Source organism: Martes martes (genome assembly GCF_963455335.1).
Source record: "Martes martes genome assembly, chromosome: 8".
In the NCBI taxonomy this organism is placed as follows: domain Eukaryota; kingdom Metazoa; phylum Chordata; class Mammalia; order Carnivora; family Mustelidae; genus Martes; species Martes martes.
This window is the reverse complement of record NC_137895.1, coordinates 7,175,953-7,197,375: the sequence shown is the minus strand read 5'-3', so window position 1 is coordinate 7,197,375 and position 21,423 is coordinate 7,175,953. Positions and strand designations below refer to the sequence as shown.

Sequence of the window (21,423 nt, the reverse complement as noted above, 5' to 3'; positions counted from 1 at the left end):
GTTAAAAAAATTTTTTTTGTTTAAAAAACAAAGGAAATGTATCTATAAGAACCATGTCTTTGAGACCCCATCTTTTAGGTAGGAAACTGAGACACTGAGAGGGGCAGGGTTAACTGACCCCTGGGCACGCAGTGACTTCGTGCAGAGCTTGATCTGGAACCCAGGTTTGTCTACTCTTAATCTAGAGCTCTGTCTGCTCTATCAGGCTGCCTCATGACTGGATTATTCACAGAGGTCACATGAAAAATGAATGTGGGGCACCTGGGTGGTTCAGTTCGTTGGGCAACTGCCTTTGGCTCGGGTCATGATCCCGCAGTCCTGGGATCGAGTCCCGCATCAGGCTCCCTGCTCGGCAGGGAGTCTGCTTCTCCCTCTGACCTCCCTCCTCTCATGCTCTCTCTCTCTCTCTCTCTCCCCCAAATAAATAAATAAAATCTTAAAAAAAAAGGAAAAATAAATGTGAACAAGGTACCTGGGTGGCTCAGTGGGTTAAAGCCTCTGCCTTCGGCTCAGGTCATGATCTCCGGGTCTTGGGATCGAGCCCCGCATCAGGCTCTCTGCTCAGCGGGGAGCCTGCTTTCTCTCTCTGCCTGCCTCTCTGCCTACTTGTGATCTCTGTCTGTCAAATAAATAAATAAAATCTTAAAAAAATAAATGTGAAGATAGTTTACAAGCTATATGATTATTACTGATGGCTATAGTCATAGAAACTTGAGTGTTGGGGAAGGGTGCCTGGCTGGCTCAGTCAGTAGAGCATGTGACTCTTGATCTTAGGGTCATGAGTTCAAGCCCTATGTTGGGTGTGAAACCTATTAAAAAAAAAGAAAAAAAGAAACTTTAGCATCACTCTGCATTATAATTTAGAAAGTACTTTTTTACACATCAGATCTTATTTGTTTCTGGGAGCTAGGTCTTGTTGTTACTACTGTTTTATTCCTTTTGGTACAGAGACCCAGAGAGGTAATGCGTCTTATACAGCTTATTAAGTGGTGGATACAATCCTTGGATGCAGGCTTGTGATTTCAGGCTCCCTAGCTTTTCTTGTGCCCTTAAAGTGAAAGAGGTTAGTTTATTGTTGCTAGATTTGATGCCGGTTTTGCTGATGCTTTCTTCTTCAGAGGCTCAGTCCTGGTGGGCTGTGTTCTCTCTCCTGGTTCTTTGCAGAGGCACTCAGAGCAGGCCACCCACCCAAACTTGATGGAAGTTTTCCTCTCGATTCTGCACAGTCTGTTTGTCATCGCTCCCCACATGAAGGAGAAGTTCTCCAAGAAACTCGGTAGGCATCAGGCAAGTGTGGAAGTCGGGAGGGAGGTGGGCGCTCAGAGTATGCAAAGAGAGCATAACCTGTGGGCAGGAGGTTTATGTGATCATTCAGAGTCAATATCTATATCCTGCCCAGTGTTGAGTGGAAGGCAATACTGTCCAACAACCAAAGGTACTTAAAGTAAGTTCTCAGATTTATTGCTATTTCTCTAAGAATGTCAAGGAGGTTCCAGTTCCAGTCCCACAACACACGTCTTTCCACGTTGTTCTCCATACTTGATATTCCTTCAGACTTCTCAGGACATTTAGCATCTCTGACGCCTGAGTGCTGAATGTCAGAAGTACCCCCAGTCATTGTGACACCTGAAAAACGTCCCATAGACTTCCAGATGCCTTCCGGGGGGGAACTGGCACTCTGTGCGAAAGCTGCTGTCTAGCTGTACACTGAACTGCCTTCTTATAATCGAACCCCAGTGGTTCTTGATTCCCTCAGCCTTTTCCAGGCTTTCTGCATCTATTTATTTTTTTCTCTCACCAGTCATTTTTTTCCCTCTCAAGTGTAAAGCTTCCTTTCTCACCTGTCCAGTTGTTACCTGTAAATACTTCAATCTGCTGAATAAGCCCAGGAGTCAGAGTTAGAGTCTCCTTTATTTTCCTTAGAAAGTATTAGTGATGGTGAGAATGGGAAGGGGAAAACAGCCCAAAGCAGAAAGGGAGTAGAGAGAATGGTAGTAATAATTAATAACTAATGACAACTAACATTTATTACACTCTTACTATTGTCAGACACTGTTTGTTTGTTTGTGTGTTTGATAGAGATAGAGAGTGAGTGAGAGCACATAAGCCAGGAGGAGAGGCAGAAGAAGAAGCAGGCTCCTGGCTGAGCAGGGAGCCCCTTACTGGGCTTGATCCCAAGGACCCTGGGATCATGACCTGAGCTGAAGGCACAGGCTTCACTGACTGAGCCACCCAGATGCCCCGGATACTGTTTTTTTTTTTTTTTCCTTAAGATTTATTTCTTCATTTTAGAGCACACATGAGCAGGAGGTGGGGTGGAGGGAGAGGGAGAAGCAGACTCCCCGCTGAGCAGAGAGCCTTCGGGTCTTGATCCCAAGACCCTGATATCATGATCTGAGCTGAAATCAAGAGTCAGATGCTCAACTGACTGAATCACCCAGGAACCCCTGTCACATACTGTTTCAAGTGCTTTATACTTATTAATTCATTTAGTTTTCAGAAAAACCCTAGAAAGTGTGTACTATGATTATCTTCATTCTATGAAGGAGCATACTGAAACTCAGAGAGGTTGAATAATTTGCCCAAGATTGCCCTGGAAGTGGTATACCCAGGATTCAAACTCAGGGAATCTGGCTCTGGAGCCTGCTTTCTGAATTTTTATGCAATGCTTGCCTCTTATCATTATCATTTAAAGCCTTGTCATTGGGGCGCCTGGGTGGCTCAGTGGGTTAAAGCCTCTGCCTTCGGCTCAGGTCATGATCTCAGAGTCCTGGGATTGAGCCCCACATTGGGCTCTCTGCTCTGGCGGGGAGCCTGCTTCCCCCTCTCTCTCTGCCTGCCTCTCTGCCTGCTTGTGATCTCTCTCTCTCTGTCAAATAGATAAATAAAATGTTTAAAAAAATAAATAAAGCCTTGTCCTTTCTTCCTGTCACATAGCATATAGTGGAAGGCCTACCACAGAGGAGTAGCCAGGGCTCAGTCATGGAGGGCTTTGTTGGCCATGTGAGAAATTTGGACTTTATCCTAGGAGCTTTGAGTCTTAAAAAAGAGGAGTGATAGGCTCAGCTTTCTGTTTTAGAAAGATCCTTTTGTGATTTGGTATGAACCATGAGTTAGAGGGATGCAAGACTGGAGAAAATAATTCAAACTCTTGTTTTAACTCAGGTTGATGATAGGAACTAAGGCAGTGTGGGGGGTGTGTGACAGTTGGATGTGGGGCAGAAAGGAGAGGGAACAGCTCAGGGTAATGCCTTGGCTTGTGGCTCCCATCTAGGTGGATGGTGCTGATTTATTGAGAGAAGTCTCACTGGGAGAGGCTTTGATTTGGGAAGGCAGTAGAGGATGTGATCAGTATGGGCCGGGATGACAATGTAATAAATCTAATTTAAACTGCTCTCTGCTTGCTTCCCACTTCTCCCAAGCTTCCTCATCTTTCATACGACTAACCCTGGAACTGAAGGCCAGATTCTGCAACAGCCTGAGGTATGTCTGGTCTCAGGCAAAACTGGTGGCCAAGGGGCCAGTGTCCTTGACTGGACAAGTGGAAATTTCTGACTGGTTTAGTCATTGGACTGTGAGGGGATTGACACAGTGTCAGAATTGCTCAGCAGCTGGTGGTATGAACCCGACATGCTTCTGTAGCTTTTATTTAGTCTGGTTCTGCTGAGACATTCATTCCATGTGACACGTGGATGGGCACCTGTTACGTCAAAACTGGAAAGGCTCTTGGTGATCATTTGTCTAACCCCTCATTTTACAAATGGGGAACTGGAAGCCCTTGAGGGTAATGAAAGAAGTGTCCACAGAGAGTCATGTCCTGGTTGCTGCCAGCCCAGCATTTCCAGAGGAGAAACTCTTTTGTTCAAAATAGAGAATTTAGTCTGTCTTGTTAATGTTTCTGCAGTAGCATTTTCTTCCTTCCCATTTATGATTTGCCACCTGTCTCTGCATTTACTTGACAGATCGATCCCATTTGTTACTGCCTACAACCTGCAAGGCGGCCACAGTGCGGTGTCTAGGTCTCCTTGCTTATCTCTGAATAGAACACCCAACCTTCAGGAGGGGATACAAATACAAGGATCCATCTGGATTCAAAGTCACATTTTTGGATGTTTGTAGATCTCCTTAATTGCCTGTCTTGGGTTCAATAGCTTCCTTTTTCCCCCTAGTACTCCCAAGCTCTTTCCTGGTCTAGGAGCACTTGTTTTTGTTGGTATGTTTTGTTAAGTCAGAGTTCAGTAGCCCTTCTTGACTTGTTTTTTCAACTTTAAATTTTAGTCAATGCCTATGTGCCTCGGTTATAGCTGTGGCAGCAGGTTCCATATTAATTATTCACAGCTACTTCCAGAATTATTCTTCCAGAACCGTGGTTAGAATTTCACTGGGCTTTGGCACAAGGCAGTGGTGCCCCAGTATATGGCAAGGATAATGCTGTCCCAGCCAAAGTCACAATGTTCCCTCTTGTTCTCTCTTCCTTTCCACCCTCTAAGTCACTCAGCCCTAAATCAGGTATGTTCCAATTTCCTCTACTGCATGAGCCTCAACCTCCTCTCAGCTCCAGAGAAGACAGGACCACCTTCCCAAGAAGGTAAGATGCTGCGGCTTGACCACTCCTCAGGTCCATGGTGATCTTTTACAGTCTGGATGCCTTTGTTGATTGGCTGGGTAGTGAGTTAATATCACAATAATTACGACCTCTTTGCTAGAAGCTGCCAGAGGAACCACGGAATCATGGAATGGTGGGACTAGAGACTAACGCTTAGGGAGCTGAGATAATAGAATCAGAAAACAAGAGAATCCAAGGTTCCTGGACCCTTAGACTCTAAGGGCTGAGAAGGACTCCGGAGCTTATCAAGTTCAGTTCCTCCTCCAGGCCATCTCCTCTGTAACATCCCTTACAGCAGAACTTTCGCTCTCTGCTTTGTACCTCCAGAGACTTCTGCTCAAAATACTCGGAATGGCCTGTTCCATTTCTTTGTTTCTTCACTCATGAAATATTTCTTGAGCATCTACTGTGTGCCAGGCTCTTTCCAGGTGCTGGTGATAGAGTTCCAACATCCTGTCCTCATGGAATGAGAGAGGTAGACAATAAACACATAGATTCAATGTCAAAAATGAATAGGTTCTATGAAAACAATAAAACTGAGCAAAAGGATAGAGGATGATGGAGGGAGAAGATACATGTTGGATAGGTGGTCAGGGAAGGCCTCTGTGAGTAGGTGGCATGTTAGCAGAGGTCTGCGTAAATAAAGGAGGCTCATGGAGAGTCTAGGCCGGCGGAACAGCAGACGGAGGGCTGAGAGCCGAAGTTTTCCCCTCTGCTGAAAGTCACTGAGCTTCTGCTACATGCCAGGGAGGCCTCAGTGCTGCTGTGGATATGGTGATAATTACATGTTTTCTGCCCCCATGGAGTTCCTCTATCCTAGACTTCTTTTGGTATAACATAAAACAGTTTAATCATTGTCTTATTCATTCATTCAGCAACTATGATACCTTCTTTGTGGTGCTGGCCGTGTTTCCTCTTTTTACATTTATGAAGAGGTGTCATGTCCCTCCACTGCCCAAACCTCACTCCTTCTTTTCCTTTTTCTCCAGCACTGTGCCGAGAGAGACCTAATCTCAGGTGAACATTTTCATTCCTTCCAACGTGGCTTGGTTCCCAAGTCTCTCACTGTAGCAGCCACTCCTCTCCGCGTGGTGTCCTGCTCTTTGCCTGTTCAGGTGTGGTCTGACCTTCAGAGACACTAGCACAACCACTTCTGCCATGGTTGGTGCCTAAGATTACGTTGGTAGCCACTGCACAGCACCTCTTGTGCTCACTGTGCTAGCCCCACTGCTGCTGACAGCATCCTTTTTTTTTTTTTTAATATTTATTTATTTATTTATTTTTAAAAGATTTTATTTATTTATTTGACAGAGAGAGAACACAGTAGACAGAGAGGCAGGCAGAGAGAGAGGGAGAGAGGGAAGCAGGCTCCCTGCTGAGCAGAGAGCCTGATGCGGGACTCGATCCCAGGACCCTGAGATCATGACCTGAGCCGAAGGCAGCGGCTTAACCCACTGAGCCACCCAGGCGCCCCAATATTTTATTTATTTATTTGACAGACAGAGATCACAAGTAGGCAGAGAGGCAGTCAGAGAGAGAGGAGGAAGCAGGCTCCCTGCTGAGCAGAGAGCCCGATGCGGGGCTCGATCCCAGGACCCTGGAATCATGACCTGAGCCGAAGGCAGAGGCTTAACCCACTGAGCCACCCAGGCACCCCGACAGGATCCTCTTTTGGGGGAATAGGAGGAGCCCCACATATCTGCCTCCTTAGACGATGAGGCTTTGTCAAATCTCAGAGTGCCAGGAAGAACAGCAGACCTTACTAACATGCAGACTGCTTCTTTCTTTTATATATCAGGAGAAAGGGTGGGTGGATGTGTCGAACTCTAGCATATTAGTTTCATTTTTACAATAATGATTATAGTGTGCTTTGGTGCAAAAATCACTAAACTTAGAATTAGGAGACCTGACCTGGCTCTTCTGTCAAACTGCTGTGCGTATTCTCCATCCTCATCCTCCACTTGGCCCTAAGTCCACTGTACTGGCAGGACAGACTCTTCACTTGACCTCTGACTTGGCCTCCTGCTTTCAGTTTCTCATCCTCCAACCAGTCTCCTACCACCGCTGAAAAGATCTATCCAAAAATCAAGTCTTACCATCCTAACACCCCAGCCTTCAGCTGGTGGTCCCCAAAGATCAGTCTGTGGGACACTGTCAGACAGTGATGAAGGTTCCTCTGATACATGGTGAAATGTAAAAAATAAGGGTAATATAGTGAGTTTTCTATAAAGTTGACTTTATTCAAGTTTAAGCTCTGAAGTCTTTTTCTTCTATACTCTTGGTATTAAAATACCCTTTCTTTTCGGAAATAGAGATTTCATAGGAAATCTATTCTCAGGATAAAACCTAAATTTTTGACTCAGCATTCAAACTACAAATTCCGTCACATCATTTTGGAACTCTTGACACTCCACATCTGTTCATCGCTGGTTTGGTCAGATGGAATTCCTTGCCGCACCCTAAGCATGTCCTCTTAAGCCTCTGGGCCTCTGAACCCCTTTCTTCCCATGCCTAGGAATCTCTGCCTTCACTCTGCCTGTTTTCTGCATACCTTCCACAGTTCCCTCCTTTTTGAGCTTGTCCTCCCCACCCCAGGTGGTATGAGTCACGCTTGAATGGGAAACTTGACCAATCGCATGTCCTGTTAACTGTCTGTCTCATTATCTGTCTTTTCTCAGCCACCAGCTCTGGGAGATAGGGCCTGTGTTTCACAGCCTGGCCTTGAGTAGCCACTCAATGAACGCTTGTCAATGAATGAATGAATCAAGGATTGTATCCATGTTCTTCCACATGTTTAGTGGCAGAACATCTTTAGTTCATCTTCACATCTTTAGTCTCTCCTGGCGGGTTGAAAGCTTTATAAAGGAATAGGAAACTCTGATTTCCTTTTATCCTGCATGAACCCTGCTACCCTGTGCAGTACCCTTCATGTAGGCAGGTATTTATGTGCTGATTACCTGCTTTCCTGTGTTCTCTGTGTGTCTTTCTCCTGCCTCTTTCCTCTCCAGAACTCTCTGCAGCATCTGCCTTCCTGCAGCAGGGGCTGCCCCAGATAAGCAGCAGGAGCCCTGAAAGCCTCGCCTTCCTGTCAGATCGCCAGTATGTGGAGGGAACTGCTCGCCAGAGACAGTACAGCATCCTGCTCCTCTTCTACCTGGCCTACATCCACGAGGATAGGTCAGTGTTCGATGCCAGTGGCTGGCAGTGCATCCTGGGACCCACATCTGTAGCCCAGTTTAGTTTGATAAATATTCATAGAGGCATCTGCTCCAAGCCTGGTTTTGGGCACTGGGGACACAGAGATAAGTGAGAAATGGGTTTTATTCCTGAGGGGTTCACATATTGGAGGAGGGTTAAGGCAGGTGGGTAGTCACAGTGTTGAGAGAAGAGGCCTAGAGTGCTAATGAGAATTTTTTGGTATCCTTAAAAAGTATTGTTTGTGCATAGAAAAAAAAATTAGTGGTTTACTTTGGTTTTAAGAATTACTAAACAGGGGGCACCTGGGTGGCTCAGTGGGTTAAAGCCTCTGCCTTCAGCTCAGGTCATGGTCCCGGGGTCCTGGGATTGAGCCCTGCGTTGGGCTCTCTGCTTGGCGGGGAGCCTGCTTCCCTTCCTCTCTCTCTGCCTGCCTCTCTGCCTACTTGTGATCTCTGTCAAATAAATGAATGGAATCTTAAAGGAAAAAAAAAAAAAAAGAATTACTAAACAGGAGTGCCTGGGTGGCTCAGTCAGTTAAGTGTCTGCCTTCAGCTCAGGTCATGATCCCAGGGTCTTGGGATTGAGCTTTGGGTCCCTGGGGTAAGCTCCCTGCCCAGTGGGGAATCTGCTTCTCCCTTTCTCTCTGCCCCTTCTCTCCCTCTACCCCTCCTCTCCCCTTTCCCCTTTCCTCCTGTACCTCCCCTCGCCTCTGTCCTCCCTGCTGCTTGCACTAGCTCACTCTCTCTCAAATAAATAAATAAAATCTTTTTAAAAATTACTGTGCAGGGAACCTGGGTGGCTCAGTGGGTTAAAGCCTCTGCTTTCAGCTCAGGTCATGATCCCAGGGTCCTGGGATCAAGTCCCGCATCGGGCTCTCTGCTCAGCAGGGAGCCTGCTTCCTCCTCTCTCTCTGACTGCCTCTCTACCTACTTGTGATCTCTGTCTGTCAAATAAATAAATAAAATCTTTTAAAAAAATTACTGTGCAGTTTAAGGGGCGCCAGGGTGGCACAGTCCATTAAGCGTCCAGCTCTTGGTTTCAGCTCAGGTCATGAGCCTTTGCCCCCCCACTGCCATCTCTTAAAAAAAATTACTGTACAATTGATTAAAATTTCAAAATCAAAAGACTGTTCCTTAAGCTTAAGAAATAATTATATTGAGGTAAAATTCACACAACACAAAATTAATCATTTAAAGTTAACAGTTCAGTAGCATTTAGTATATTTGCAGTTGTGCAACCACCACCTCTCTTGTTCCAAAACATTTCCATCACTCCAGAATAAAACCTCATACCCATTAAGCATTCACCCCTGTGGGTGAAGATGTCCAGCCTCATGTGTTATTAATATCTGAGAGTTTAGTTTTTTTTTTTAAGATTCCCCATATAAGTAAGATCATAAATTATTTTTCTTTCTCTCTGACTTATTTCACTTAGCCTAATGCCCTAAAGTCAATCCATGTTGTTATAAATGGCAGGAGTCCCCTTTTATTTGGCTGAATAGTATTCCACTGCGTGTATATACGTATCACGTTTTCTTTATCTGTTCATCCACCAATGGACATGCAGGTTTTTTCCATGTATTGGCCATAGTAAATAGTGCTACAGTGGACACTGTGGTGTGGGTATCTTTTTGAGTTCAGAAGTAGAATCACTGGATCATATGGTAGTTCTATTTTTAATTTTTTGAGGAAACTCCTTTCTCTTTTCCATAGTGAGTGCACCAATTTACATTCCTACCAGCAGTGCTCATGTGTTCCCTTTTCTCCACATCCTCGCCAACACTTGTTTTTTTCTTGTCTTTTTGGTAATTGCCATTTAACAGGTATAAGGTGATACCTCATTGTGGTTTTGATTTTTATTTCCTTGCTGATTAGTGATGTTGAGCATCTTTTCATGTACCTATTGGCCATCTGCATGTTTTCTTTGGAAAAATGTCTATTCAGATCCTCTGCCCGTTTTTAAATTGGACTTATTTTTTATTTTATTTTTTGCTATTGAGTTGTATGAGTTCTTAATGTATTTGGATATTAACTTTTTTTAAAGATTTATTTATTTATTTACTTGACAGACAGAGATCACAAGTAGGCAGAGAGGCAGGCAGAGAGAGAGGGGTAAGCAGGCTCCCCGCCGAGCAGAGAGCCCGATGTAGGGCTCGATCCCAGGAACCTGAGATCATGACCTGAGCAGAAGGCAGAGGCTCAACCCACTGAGCCACCCATGCGCCCCTGGATATTAACTTTTTATCAGATATATGATTTGCAAAGATTTTTCTCCCATTCAGTAAGTTGTCTTTTCATTTTGTTGAGGGTTTCCTTTGCTTTGCAGGAGCTTTTTAGTTTGAAAGAGCCCCATTTGTTTATTTTTGGTTTTGGTAGATGCTCTAAAATAATCATTCCCCAAACTGATGTCAAGTAGCTTACTACCTATGTTTTCTTGTAGAAATTTTATGGTTTCAGGTCTTAATTCATGTCTTTAATCCATGTTGGTCAGTTTTCATGTATGGTATAAGATAGTGGTCCACTTTTATTTATTTATTTATTTTTGCATGTGGCTGTGCAATTTTCCCAACACCATTTATTGAAGAGACTGTACTTTCCCCATTGTATATTCTTGGTACCTTTATTGTAAATTAATTGACTATATATGCATGGAGTTATTTCTGGGCTCTCTGTTCTGTTCCATTGGCCTATGTGCTGTTTTTATGGCAATACCATACTGTTTTGATTATTGCCCATGTGGCTCTTTGAATGTTTTTTTAAAAAATTCATGTAAATATGCAAGTAAAATAGTTGCCAGCATTAACTACTATTAGGTGTCCTGTGTGAACTTGTCTATGCATCAAGAAACACACATATGCTTCTTTTTTCCCAGTATGCAGAATGGGATATTATATAAGGTCTTCAATTGGCTCTTTATTTATTTTTTTAAAAGATTTTATTTATTTATTAGACAGAAAGAGATCACAAGTAGGCAGAGAGGCAGGCAGAGAGAGAGGAGGAGGCAGGATCCCTGCTGAGCAGAGAGCCTGATGCGGGGCTTGATCCCAGGACCCTGAGATCATGACCTGAGCCGAAGGCAGAGGCTTAACCCACTGAGCCACCCAGGCGTCCCTCAATTTGCCCTTTAACCTAACAATAGATCTTGGAGATCTCTTCATGTTAGCTCATGTATTAATAGGTCTGCCTCATACTTTTAGTAGCTGTACAATGTGTAAATTTTACCTATCATCCATTTTATTTATATTTCTTAAATAAACATTTTACTTTGGGGTAATTATAGATTTATACAAAAGTTGTAAAGAATACAGAGAATTCGGGGTGCCTGGGTGGCTCAGTGGGTTAAAGCCTCTGCCGTCAGCTCAGGTCATGATCCCAGGGTCCTGGGATCGAGCCCCGCATTGGGCTCTCTGCTCCATGGAGAGCCTGCTTTCTCCTCTCTCTCTGCCTGCCTCTCTGTCTGTCAAATAAATAAATAAAATCTTAAAAAAAAATACAGAGAATTCTTCACTAATTTTCTCCTACTGTTAACATAACTATGGTACATTTATCAAACTAAGACACCAACCTTGGTACATTGGTATTTTTTCCCAATTTTTTATTGTGGTAAAATACAAACATAAAATTTATGTCTTAGCCATTTTTAGTGTACTGTTCAGTACATTTTTAGTGTATTGACATAAATTTTATGTTTGTGTATTTGTGTTTGTGTATTTTACCACAATTTTTTATTGTGGTAAAATACACAAACATAAAATTTATGTCTTAGCCATTTTTAGTGTACTTAGCCATTTTAGTGTACTGTTCAGGGTTACTAAGTGCATTAATATTGTTGGTCTACCATCACCACCATTCATCTCCAGAACTCTTTTCTTCTTGCAGAAGTAAATTCTGTACCTATTGAATAACTCTCCATTTCCCCTTACCAGCCCTTGGCAACCACTATGCTACTTTCTGTCCCAATGGTTTTAACTACTCTAAGTGCTTCCTGTAAGTAGAATCACGCAGTATATATCTTTCTGTGACTGGCTTATTTCACTTAATGTGTGTCCTCAAGATTCATCCGTCCTGTAGCATGTCAGAATTTCCTTCCCTTTTTATGCTCAATAATGCTCCGTTGTATGTATATACCACATTTTGCTTACAAATTTGTCCGTCAGTGGACACTCGGATTGCTTCTGCATTTTGGCTGTTGTGAATAATGCTGCTGTGAACACGGGTGTACAAATATCAATTTGAGACTCTGTTTTCAATTCTTCTTTGTATGTACCCAGATTGTTGGAGCATCTGACAGTTCTAGTTGTAATTTTTTGAGGAAATGCCATGCTCTTTTTCACAGCAGCTGTACTTTTTCACATTCCCACCAATGATGCACAAGGGTTCCAATTTCTCCAATTCTCATCAACTTATTATTTTCTGCTTTTTGATGGTGGCCATCCTAATGGATGTGAGGTTATCACCTCATAGTTTTGATTTGCATTTCCCTAGTGATTAGTGATGTTGAGTATCTTCCCATGTGCTTATTGGACATCTGTATGTCTTCTGTGGGGAAATGTCTATTCAAATCCTTTGCGCATTTTTGAATCAGCAAGTTTTATTGTTGTTATTGAGTTTTAAGAGTTTTGTATTTACTCTGGATATTAATTTCTCATTAGATACATGATTTGTAAATATTTTCTCCCATTCTGTGGGTTGCCTTTTTACTCTGTTGACAGTATCTTTTGATACATGGAAGTTAAAAACCTTCATCAGTCAAATTGTCTGTTTTTCGTGGTTATTATCTGTGCCTTTCATGTCATATCCAAAAAAATCATTACCAAATCTGATGTTGTGAAGTTTTTGCTTTATGTTTTCTTTCAAGAGTTTTATAGTTTTAGCTCTGGACCCATTTGGGGTCTATATTCTTTTAGATCATGTTAGGTGAGGGGTCACAGTCATTCTTTTGCATATCCAATTTTGCCAGGACCATTTCTTTTCTTTTTTTAGAAAAGATTTTTATTTATTTATTTGACAGATATATATGTATAGAGAGAGCACAAGTAGGCAGAGCAGCAGCCAGAGGAAGAGGGAGAAGCAGGCTCCCCGCTGAGCAGGGGGTCCAATGTGGGGCTCAATCCTGGACCCTGGGATCATGATCCGAGCTGAAGGCAGCTGCTTAGCCAACTGAGCCACCCAGGCTCCCCGCCAGGACCATTTTCTTGAAAAGCTTGTCCTTTCCCCCATTGAATGGTCTTGGCATTCTTGTTGAATTTCACTAGTTTTTCATCTACTGTCCCTTTTCTTTTCCAGGACATTACATTGTGTTTAGTATTACCCATTTTAAAATGTGTTTAATTTTTTTAAGAACTTAATATGATAGGTGAGAGATACCCATGGTGGAAAATTGAAAAGATATAATAGGGTATATGCCTTTCATATTTTACTAAAAAAGTCAGTCCCCTTCTCACCCCTATTACCTTGCATGTATAAGCATAGACGAATCCTTTCCCCAGAAACTAACCCACTGAACATACCAGTTTAATGATAAAGAGGAGTGGACTGTTGGCCAAAAAATGGATTGCTAAACCCCAGAAGTAGCATCCTTCTCTTTAATAGTGCTATTCTAGCTGGCAGATGCTTCATCTTCTTTTTTTTTTTAAGATTTTATTTATTTATTTATTTGACACAGAGAGAGAGAAATCACAAGTAGGCAGAGAGGCAGGCAGAGACGGGGGGGGAAGCAGGCTCTCCGCTGAGCAGAGAGCCCAATGCAGGACTCGATCCCAGAACCCTGAGATCATGACCTGAGCTGAAGGCAGAGGCTTAACCCACTGAGCCACCCAGGCGCCCAGACGCTTCATCTTCTAGTTGTGAGTGAGGAGTCTCTGGCCCCTGGCAGGGCTTTGTACAAAGCATAGAATCTTGTGCTATGCATGTATGACTATGTTTTGTAAGTATATGTAGCGTGTTCTTTGTGCAAGGTGTCATTAGGCCATGGACAGGCTGGGGCAGAAGGACAGAAGGCAGAGGGAGGATGTGGCAAGACAGGACGTGACAAGGGAGGATAGCCATTTCTGTCTTTTTCACTTAGACTCTCCTCGGTCAACAGGTTTGTCTCAGAGGCAGAATTGTCTGTGGCTGTGCAAAGCTTCCTCCTGTCTCTGCAGGACCAGGGTGAGCGCCCTCCACTGGTGGTCTTCAGAGCCTCCATCTATCTGCTTGCAATCTGCCAGGACCAAGACGGTGCCCTAGATGAGGTATGGACAAAATGCTTCGGGCCCTTCCTCCTCCTGCTGCACGCCATACATCATGGCTCGTTGAGAGACCATGATGATATAGAGAGAGAAGGTACATGGCAGAGAGAGAGATAGAGAGAGGAAGAGAGGGAGAGGGAGAATCTTGGTGGAATGGAGAGCGGGAGGGGGCTGACACATTGAGATTTAGCGAATTCTTTCAACAGTCCTGAGAGAGAAAGATTATTATTTCCACTTTTTACAGGTAAGAAAATCAAGACTTGGGTTAAAGTAACTTTCTCCAGGTCACACAATTAACTGATGGGAGAGCCAGAACTCCAATTTAGACTTGATCAACTCCCAAGGCACTTATCTTAGTAACACCTCTGGTTTGAGGAGGAGGAGAGCAGTGTGAGGTAGATCCTTCTGTTAACGGTTTACCAAACAAAGTGGGTTTCTGGGACCCAGAATATTGTTAATCAGGCTGATTTTGGATCGCTATGTTGTATGTATACAAGTTCTCTCTTTCAGGATTCTTTATAAATTCTTATGGATCAAGGACTATATCTAATTGATCACTAATCTTTCACCTCTTTCACTAAAGATCGCTTCTCCTCCTTAGAGATGGACACTTCGGCCTCAACCTAAGGATACTCTTTCTTGACTGACTAATGTTTCGCCTCCTTTTTTAAAAGGGTTTTAAAAAATTTATTTAAGCAATCTCTACACCAGCATGGGTCTCGAACACGATCCCAAGATCAAGAGCCACATGCTTCTCCAACTGAGCCAGTGAGGCACCCCATTTTTTTTATTCCTTTTGGGGCAAACATGATGTAAGCAGTCCTGGTTTAATTTGAATGGAAGCAGAAAGTTGTAGTTGAAGTGCATGAGTTTTCAAGAAAGATAGACCTAGATATACAATATTCTGCTGTCTCTTTTTTGGTGATACTTGAAGCCACTTGTGATCATTGCCTACTATTAATTCATTAGGGGTTGCAAAAAAATAACACCTTAATTCTTTCACTCAGTCTTTGTTTATTAACTGGGATACTTGCATGAAAGGAAACTTCCTTTATCAACTACTCAGTTACTCTGAATGGTAGATTATATAGGAAGCATAAGTCGAATGTTTGGTTCTTTTAATTACAGTTTACAAGAAATTAATTGGTTTTCTAGCATTCCACAAAAGGGACCAAAGAGATTTTTTTTAGTGTCATTATGAATTCATGGATTTTAAAATATTTGATGTGTTTCAATCCAATGTAGTTATTACCCTTTTGAAGCTCCAATTGTCTTATCTTTGATCAGTGGAAGCCTATTCAGGGTAGAGCCTGAGTCCTTTTGACACAACCCTAGTACTCTTTGGCAGAGTTTGGGTTTTCTACTATGACAAGATGCTTTAAGCTTGTATATACTTCCTGCTCTCCCATTTGCTTTTGAGCCTACCCCAGTTAGGCTTTCAACTTTACCACATCTCTGGAAATGCACTTATCAAGGTCGCCAGTAACAGCTACATAAAGCCAGTAATCAATATTTGTCATTATCTTACCTGACCTATCAACAGCATCTGTTTTCTTTGAAACATTGCCTTTATTTGGCATCTAGAATGCTGTGTACTCCTGATTTCCTCCTACCTCTCTGGCGGTTCTGTCTCAGTGTCTTTTGCTGATTTTCTCTTATCTCCCTGAACTCCAAGTGTTGTCATGCCAGGGCTCAGTCTTTGATGCTTTCCTTTTCTCTTTGAATTTATTTCTTTGGTGATCTCATATTGTTGTATTTAGACAACAATAATGTGTATTGTGTATTATGGTTTGATTCATGGCTGAATTAAAAAAGATGACTCTGGCTTCTAGGACGATAGACCAAAAGGGCACAAGGTGGAAGTGCAGAAGCCAGTTAGGAGGTTACAGCAATAACACGGACAAGAGATAGTAGAGGAGGTGGTGAAGAGCATTAACTTCCGGATATATTTTGAAATGGAGCCGATAGAATCTTGGTGGATCAGTGTGAGGTGTAAGAATAAGAGAGAATAAAAGGATGTTTCCAAAGATTTTGGTTCTGATGGGGGCCAAAGAGTTGTACTGAAATACGAGAGGGAGTGAGCTGGAAAGAGAGAGGGGATGGTGGTAAAGTGGGGTGCTGGAACTGGGATTATTGAGGAGCATGCAGTTCTTGGTAATGATAAGGCCTCGGGGCATGACCATGCAATGCATGACTGGCTTAGGCAAGTGGAGGAGATTAGAAGGGAGAAAGAGAACTTAGAGGCCATGTTTTGGGAACTAGGGAGGTGGGAGCAAATATAGCCTTGACTTGAGAGATTGTAGGAAAGACAGGTTTTTGGAAGAAAAACAAAGCAACTAGGTGAAGGGAACATTCAAATAGGCACAGGAATTTGCTGATAACTGAGTGAGTTCTGAAGGCACTATGGAAGGGTTTTGGATGGATTTCAGATCATGGGATGATCTGAAAGTCCTGGGCTTCCTGAGGTGACTAATGTAAACAGGAGGAAAGGACATGATAGGAAAATTCTGATAGTTTCAGGACTAATAATGGTGGTAAGATTGGACTTAGGGACCTCTCTCCGTATCTACCAGTGGTGGTGTGGAAACTTTGAAGGAGCCCATGCAACTCCAGGCTTTCCCTTAGGGTATGAATCCATAAATGATATATAACATGTTTTGCATGTTTAAAAGTTATATATAAATATATAAATGGTAATATATAATCACAGCTTGATTATATATATTAAAAACAATTCTGTTTTTCTATTTTTATATATTATTCATTCAGGATTTTTTGTTGTGGTAAAATACCCAAATAAGATTTATCATCTTAACCATTTTTGGTGTACAGTTCAGTGGCATTAAGTACATTAGTTTTAGGCAACTACCGCCATTAGTCATATCCAGAACTCTTTTCATCTTGTAAAACTGAAACTCTGTACCCATTAAATAATAACTCCCCAATGTGAATCGACCACTTGACGTGTGTCGGGTGCCATCTGGCCTCCTGTCAGGGTTGGGGTGAATCAAACATGTTCCCTGCTCTCAGCACAGTTTGGCAGGAGAAACAAAAAGGCCCTCTACAGCTCTACAGGCTCCTGGAGCTGGAGGACTGCTCGAGAGGTAGGAAAACACACAGAGAAAGAGACTGTATCTGATTATGGCATCAGGAGAGGCTTCATTGAGGAGAGAATTAAGATAAGGAAATGGACAGTTTCCCAGGCTGTCCCTTCAAGGAAGAAAGTCAGGTGTAGTGTGCCTTAGCTGAGTCATTTAGGAGACAGACTGGAGAGAAGCGCGAAAGGTAGACTTAACAATAATGCTCAAAATGCAATTAAGAAAACAATTCCATTTATAATGGCATCAAGAAATAAAATACATTGGAATAAATTTAACAAAAGAAATACACTTTTGATCGCTGAACATTATAAAACATCATTGAAATTAAAGAAGACCTCAACGAATAGAAAGACATCCTGTATTCATGAATCAGAAGACTTAATAGCCAGTTAGAAAATGTAAAAAAAAGTTCTGGGATACAACATACAACATACTGACTATAGCTGATGATTCTGTTTTGGGTATTTGGAAATTGCTGGGAAAGTAGAGCTTAAAAGTTCCGAACACAAGGAAAAAGACATTGTAACTGCGTGAGGTGATGGATGTTCGCCAACCTTGTGATCATTTTACAATATATACATTTATCAAATCATTACATCGTGTACTTTAAACTTACACAACATTATATGGCAACTATATTTCAATAAAACTGGAGAGAAAAGACTTGATAGTGTTCAAATGGCAATAATCCCCAAATTGATCTGTAGACCCAACACAGTTCCAAACAAAACCCCGGTTGCCTTTCCTTCTTTCCTTCCTTCCTTCCTAAAATTCATATGGAAATGCAAGGGACCCAAAATAACCAAACAGTCTTGAAAAGAAGAATAAAGTTGAAGAGTTCACACTCCTTCATTTCAAACTAGAGGCATCAAGGGAGATGCTGGAGACCCAGGACCCAGAGCAGCTCTGAGGTGGTGAAAAATAGCTCTTCAAGTCCACAATAAAAAATGGCCTCCACTAAGACTACACTACAAAAAATGAGAAAGAAACAGAATGAAAAGACTGAAAAATTAGAAGAGGGAGAGCCTGAAGAGTTTGTGGTGGATAAAATACTGGACCAATGTGTAGTGAATGGGAAAGTGCAGCATTTCCTGAAGTGGAAGGGATTTATAGACAGTACTTGGGAACCTGAAGGAAAGTTAGATTGTCCTGAGTTAATGGAAGTATTTCTTAGTTCTCAAGAAGCTGGTTAAGAAAAAGATGGTACCAAAAAAAAAAAAATCTTTATCTGACAGTGAATCTGACAACAACAAATCAGAGGAGGAAAGAGATGCTGCTGATAACAAGAGGCTTTGCCAGAGGTCTTGATCAGGCTGAATAGTCAGTGCTACAGACAGCAGTGGAGAATTCATGGTTCTCATGAAATGTAGAGATTCAGATGAGGCACACTTGGTGCTGGCAAAAGAGGCAAATATGAAGTGTTCTCAAATTGTCATTGCTTTTTATGAAGAGAGACTAACTTGGCATTCTTGTCTAGAAAATGAAGCTCAATAATTTTGAGGGGTTGCATTGCTTTTTTATATGTTTTTATATATATATTTATGTGTGTGTGTATGTATGTATGTATGTATAGATGGGCCTTGGGTTTTTTATTTATTAGTGTGAAGAAATAACATTCTAATGGAAAACCAGTTTGATAGGTTCTTTTTGAAGTAGTATTGGGGGAGTTGTTGGGGTTCTTTTGCATCTACTAGCACTGGTTACTTTGAACAAATATAAGCTTTCTGTAGTTGCTCCCTGCATCAGAAAATAATATTTGAGACCATGGTATATTATTCCCCTGCATTCAAGAACACCTTTTCTAGAGACTCCTGGGTGGCTCAGTTGTTGGGCAGCTGCCTTCAGCTCAGGTCATGATCCCAGGGTCCTGGGATTGAGCCCCACGTAGGGCTCCCTGTTCCACTGGGAGCCTGCTCCTCCCTCTCCAACTCCCCCTCCTCTCTTGCTGTCTCTCTCTCTCTCTGTCAAATAAATAAATAAAATCTTAAAAAAAAAAAACATCTTTTCTAAATGTTGGGGAAGTCTTCATAGTTGTTACTCAATCAGAATTTGTGTTTCACTCCCATATGCCCAAGGACCATTCTGGGTTTTTTGTTTACTTGGGGGTTTTCGGTGTGTATACATAAAATTACATAGATAAATAGTTTCCTTCCCTCCCTCTCTCTCTCCCCCAACCAACTAGCTTTCTTCCTTCCTTCCTTCCTTCCTTCCATTCATTCTTTCACATTTACCAAAACAAAAAAGCATTTCATAACCATGGGTAAGCCCATGTTTCTGGGATGCCATCATTTTCAGCACCCTAAGAAATAAATCACTTAAAGTTAGATTGAAAATTCTTCTGAAACCCTAACCTTTCAAATTTTATAATTATTTGGGTAATTTAAATATAATGGAAGCAATTTAAATTGGACGATGTAAAAGCAGCCATATCAGAATTCATATCCATATCTATAGTTATAGAAATGCAAGTTTATTTACTAAACCTATGAAAGGAAAATTTTTTTTTTAAAGATTTTATTTGTCAGAGAGAGAGCACAGGCAGGCAGGGTGGCAGCAGAGGCAGAGGGAGAAGCAGGCTCCCTGCCGAGCAAGGAGACCTATTTGGGACTCGATCCTGGGACACTGGGATCATGACCCCAGCCGAAGGCAGCCGCCCAACCAACTGAGCCACCCTGGCATCCCTGAAAGGAAAATTTTATCACAACCTCCTCACCCAAATGAGAAAACTAGATAAGTGCTGGTGTATTTTAATTAGGTAAGCAAAACTTAGTTAAATGGACATTTAAAGTTTCCTTCTAGGGAACCATTCCTTTTCAAGAAGTTGAAATCCCTGTGCTGTATTGGATAAAAGGTCATGATTCATGGAATGTCTAGATCTCATTCATGGAAACATAATCGTAATCAGATGATTAAAGATGTTGGCAGTTTAGGATCTTCTGGAATAAATGAGTGAATAGAATTCTGTAATCTAAATTCTTGACCTGCATGTTGTTTCTTTACCACAACTCATTCCTTGCATGTAGGTTCAATCTTCTCAGTATTGGGGTTACTGGTTCTGCAGAAGCCAGGAAAAACAATAACTTTGTAGTAATCAGAATGTTATCCAACTATATATTATTTACTTTATTGTGAATACTGGTAAATAGTCAAGAGTTTTATATTCCTTTTTAAAAAACCAGAATAATCAAGACTGTGTTTCTGACATAAAGATAGTCATCTAGATCAATGGAATAGAATTGACAGTCCAAAAAGAAACCCACGTATTTTTAATTTTTTGTATTTATTTATTTATTAAAGATTTATTTATTTATTTGACAGAGAGAGACACAGAGAGAGAGGGAACACAAGCAGGGGGAGTGGTAGAGGGAGAAGCAGGCTTCCCGCCGAACAGGGAGCCAGATGCGGGGCTCAATCCCAGGACCCTGGGATCATGACCTGAGCCAAAGACAGACGCTTAATGACTGAGCCACCCAGGTGCCCCGAAACCCACATATTTTTTATAAGGATGCCAAGGCAATTTAGTGGGAGAAAGAAGAGTCTTTTTCACAAACAGTGCTAGAACAACTGGATGTCCACATGCAAAAGTGTGAAGTTGGACCCTTATCTCATAGTATATACAAAATTAATTCAAAATGGATCAAAGAGCTAAATGAAACAGCCCAAACTATGAAGTATAAAACTCTTAGAATTGCATATTAAGGATTAAACTTTGCTATACGTACAATGGGAGGAGGTAGGTTTTGAGGGTTAATATATCATTCAACACACATGCCCTTTGCCCCCTCTGTGCCAGGTCCTATGCCAGGGGCACAGGTTAATCTGCATCAGTCTGTTTCCTCAAGCAGCTCAAGTCTAGTGTGGGAGGTGGACACCTACACTAATAATTACAACACTGCGTAGTAAGTGTCATTATAGAGCTGGGTTTTTCAACCCTGGTGCTATTAACATTTTGTACAACATAATTCTTTTCTGTTGGAGGCCGTCCCGTGCATTGTGGGATATTTAGCGGCATCCCTGTTCTCTCCCACTAGATGCCAGTAGCACTCCCTAAATCAAGAAAATAAAAAATGTAAACATTTCCAAAAATCTCCTGGGGAACAAAATCACTCTAATTTGAGAACCACTGTTACAAGGTGAGCACAATGAGTTTTCTTTCTCCTGGAGTACTGAAATGCCAAGTACATCTTTCCCAGTTACGTCTTGGCTCTGTTTGTTGGGCTGTCTTGGGTCCTCTGCAAGATTTATTTAGTTCCTTTCTCTTCTTTCTTTCTTTTTTTCCTTTGTCTCCA

The 21,423-nt window shown here is 41.9% G+C and overlaps 1 protein-coding gene and 1 pseudogene across 2 annotated transcripts in view; both read left to right on the top strand.

The window, feature by feature from the left end:
- MEI1 (meiotic double-stranded break formation protein 1) overlaps positions 1–21,423 on the top strand; it is a gene marked incomplete at both ends in the record, with an annotated part of 78,368 nt that overhangs the window by 25,818 nt on the left and 31,127 nt on the right. Inside the window, 5 exons of the mRNA XM_080811363.1 lie at positions 1,165–1,276; positions 3,423–3,483; positions 4,491–4,588; positions 7,615–7,783; positions 13,889–14,036. Coding sequence (XP_080667489.1) covers positions 1,165–1,276; positions 3,423–3,483; positions 4,491–4,588; positions 7,615–7,783; positions 13,889–14,036 — 588 coding nt within the window. The remainder of the gene's footprint in view (positions 1–1,164; positions 1,277–3,422; positions 3,484–4,490; positions 4,589–7,614; positions 7,784–13,888; positions 14,037–21,423) is intronic.
- Positions 18,082–18,628, top strand: LOC308347716 (chromobox protein homolog 3-like; annotated as a pseudogene). The gene has a single exon. The product of its transcript is annotated as a chromobox protein homolog 3-like (transcript).